Raw genomic sequence first — 2,131 nt, 5'->3', positions numbered from 1 at the left:
TTAGTGGGATAGTGCAGGTGGCGCTGCAAAATATAAGAGTTAATTTAGCCCCGCTAACCTGCAGCCAGTCCTGCAGTCCTGAGTTAGGTTATATCAGGCAAATTTTCAGCTTGCCTCAAGAACCTACTCCAAGTGTCTTACCAGCTCTCTGGCTATAAACATATGTACATTGCTTCTAAAAATGCGCATTTTTATTTTTGGTCGACCTAATCGATATTTTCTTTTGTTAAAAGTTATTAAGTTACAAAAAATTTAAAATTCAAAAACTGATTATGATATCCGCGATTCTGGGCACGTACAGCCATCTGGCTCACGCTTACGCTCAGTGAGAGTGAGAGAAGAACCTGAAACTACGGGGTCTGAAGGTGTGGGAATCTGTGTTATGTGTATTTTTACGTTTCCAAGGTTTTTATAACTTTTATATTAATGATATCCTGGAATATTTATGTAATTTTAATTTAGTAATATCAATTAAGTAATTTTATTTAAAATGTGTATTTAAAATGTTAAAATAGTATAATTATAGTAGATATTATCATATTATAGTATGATAATACGTGTATGTATGATTTATGTTTTAATCTTCTTCGGTGTTGGACTTTTCTCCGGTCGGGTAAACCATATTTCTTAACATTATTAAATCTTCCGGGTTTAAGTCGATACACATCGTGCCCACAATGTCCTCTACACCAAGGGTACCATCATTGCTCAAATCTACTTCTTTTATTAGATTGTCCAATACTTTTTGTGGCAATTTATGACCTTGTTTTAAAAGTACTTCTTTTAACTCATCTCGACTAATTTCCCCGCTGTTATCCCTATCGAACACCTTTAAAGCACATCGCAATTCTTCTTCGATAACAATAGACCGTTGCCTAAGAGTTACAATTTTAACGAATTGATCAAAGCTAATGTGGCCTTCAGGATGAGGAGGTCTAACGCAGTATTCTATAAGCTCTTGGAGTTGTTCAGGAGTTACGGGCAAAAGTATGAGGCATTTTAACATGTAGACGAGTTCTTTTTCAGTTATAAAATTGTCGAGATTGGAATAAGCCGGTGTGTAGTCTTGATATAACTCCCATAGTTGTTCCACTTCTGCCAACTGGTCTGGCCGCAACTCAAACTTTGGCTTCAGCGCTTCCTGCGAGTCGGATAGGTTGTACGGTGCTGTCGGATCGGGCGGAGGTTCCTCCACATATTGTTCCTCTTCCTCTATTGGAGGCTCTTCTTCGGGGGGTTTCTCTACTACAGATTGTTCGGCTTCGATTTTTTCTAAATCTGGGATTTCTTCGCCGGCTAATTCTTCCCCTTCTCCTAATTGCTTGTCCTTTTCTTCGCCTTCTACATGCTCGCCTTCGACCTGTTCGCCCTCGGCGTGTTCACCCTCAACATGTTCTCCCTCTACGTGTTCACCCTCGGCTTGTTCTCCTTCCCCGAGTTCTCCCTCACCGTGTTCGCCCTCCACGTGTTCTCCTTCTGTGTGCTCACCTTCAACCACTTCTTTGGCTGCCTCTTCACCTTCAGCTACTTCTTTTGGATCTTCTATTCCCGTTTCCGGATTTTCCATTGTATAAAATATATGTAGAACTTAAAATTTTGCAATTGTTTTCTTTAATTTAAAATAAAATCAGACCATGAATTTATCACCGCATTTTGGTTTAGAGAATTGTAACCTTAGTGTTGTTATTAAATTGTTAGTTATTTTATCATATAAATTTAGGCTTTCTAACGATATGGAGTCAAGAAAATCAATGACCCCATAAAATATGCGTTCACGAACTTGGTCAAACATTAGCGTAAAATAAGTAAACATAAATAATACGGAAATCGACAATCTAGTGTCATGATGTCAGTGGGCGTCATGTCATAATGACAACTGATTTTTAAGGTCGATCGAGCTTTTGACTGCCTTTTTCATTTTTTCAAAATAAATAGTTGTCTCGGCGCACACTACGAGTTTGTAGCTTTTGGCATCGAGACACTAGGGCCGTGGCGGTTGGGGCCACGGAGGCTCCACAAGGCGCTCAGCAAACGCCTAAGGGAGGCCACAGGTGACCCGGGGAGGTGGTAAGGTAAGAAGGGGTAAGAAAAACAATGGAGCTAGAAAAACACTTGTTGTTGCTCGCTTTTT

The 2,131-nt window shown here is 39.6% G+C and overlaps 1 protein-coding gene across 1 annotated transcript; it reads right to left on the bottom strand.

Annotated features, from left to right (window-relative positions):
- Positions 1-538: 538 nt before the first annotated feature.
- Positions 539-1,837, bottom strand: LOC134662895 (involucrin-like). Its single transcript, XM_063519202.1, has one exon. The coding sequence runs from the start codon at positions 1,565-1,567 to the stop codon at positions 578-580; it is 990 nt and encodes a 329-aa protein (XP_063375272.1). The 5' UTR covers positions 1,568-1,837; the 3' UTR covers positions 539-577.
- Between the last annotated feature and the right edge of the window lie 294 nt (positions 1,838-2,131).

The sequence above is a fragment of the Cydia amplana genome, chromosome 3 (assembly GCF_948474715.1).
Source record: "Cydia amplana chromosome 3, ilCydAmpl1.1, whole genome shotgun sequence".
NCBI classification, from domain to species: Eukaryota; Metazoa; Arthropoda; class Insecta; order Lepidoptera; family Tortricidae; genus Cydia; species Cydia amplana.
This window is presented reverse-complemented; position numbering and strand designations above follow the sequence as displayed.

Coding starts and splice junctions, on each gene's coding strand:
- LOC134662895 (XM_063519202.1), bottom strand. CDS start 1,567: ATGGAAAATCCGGAAACGGGAATAGAAGATCCAAAAGAAGTAGCTGAA.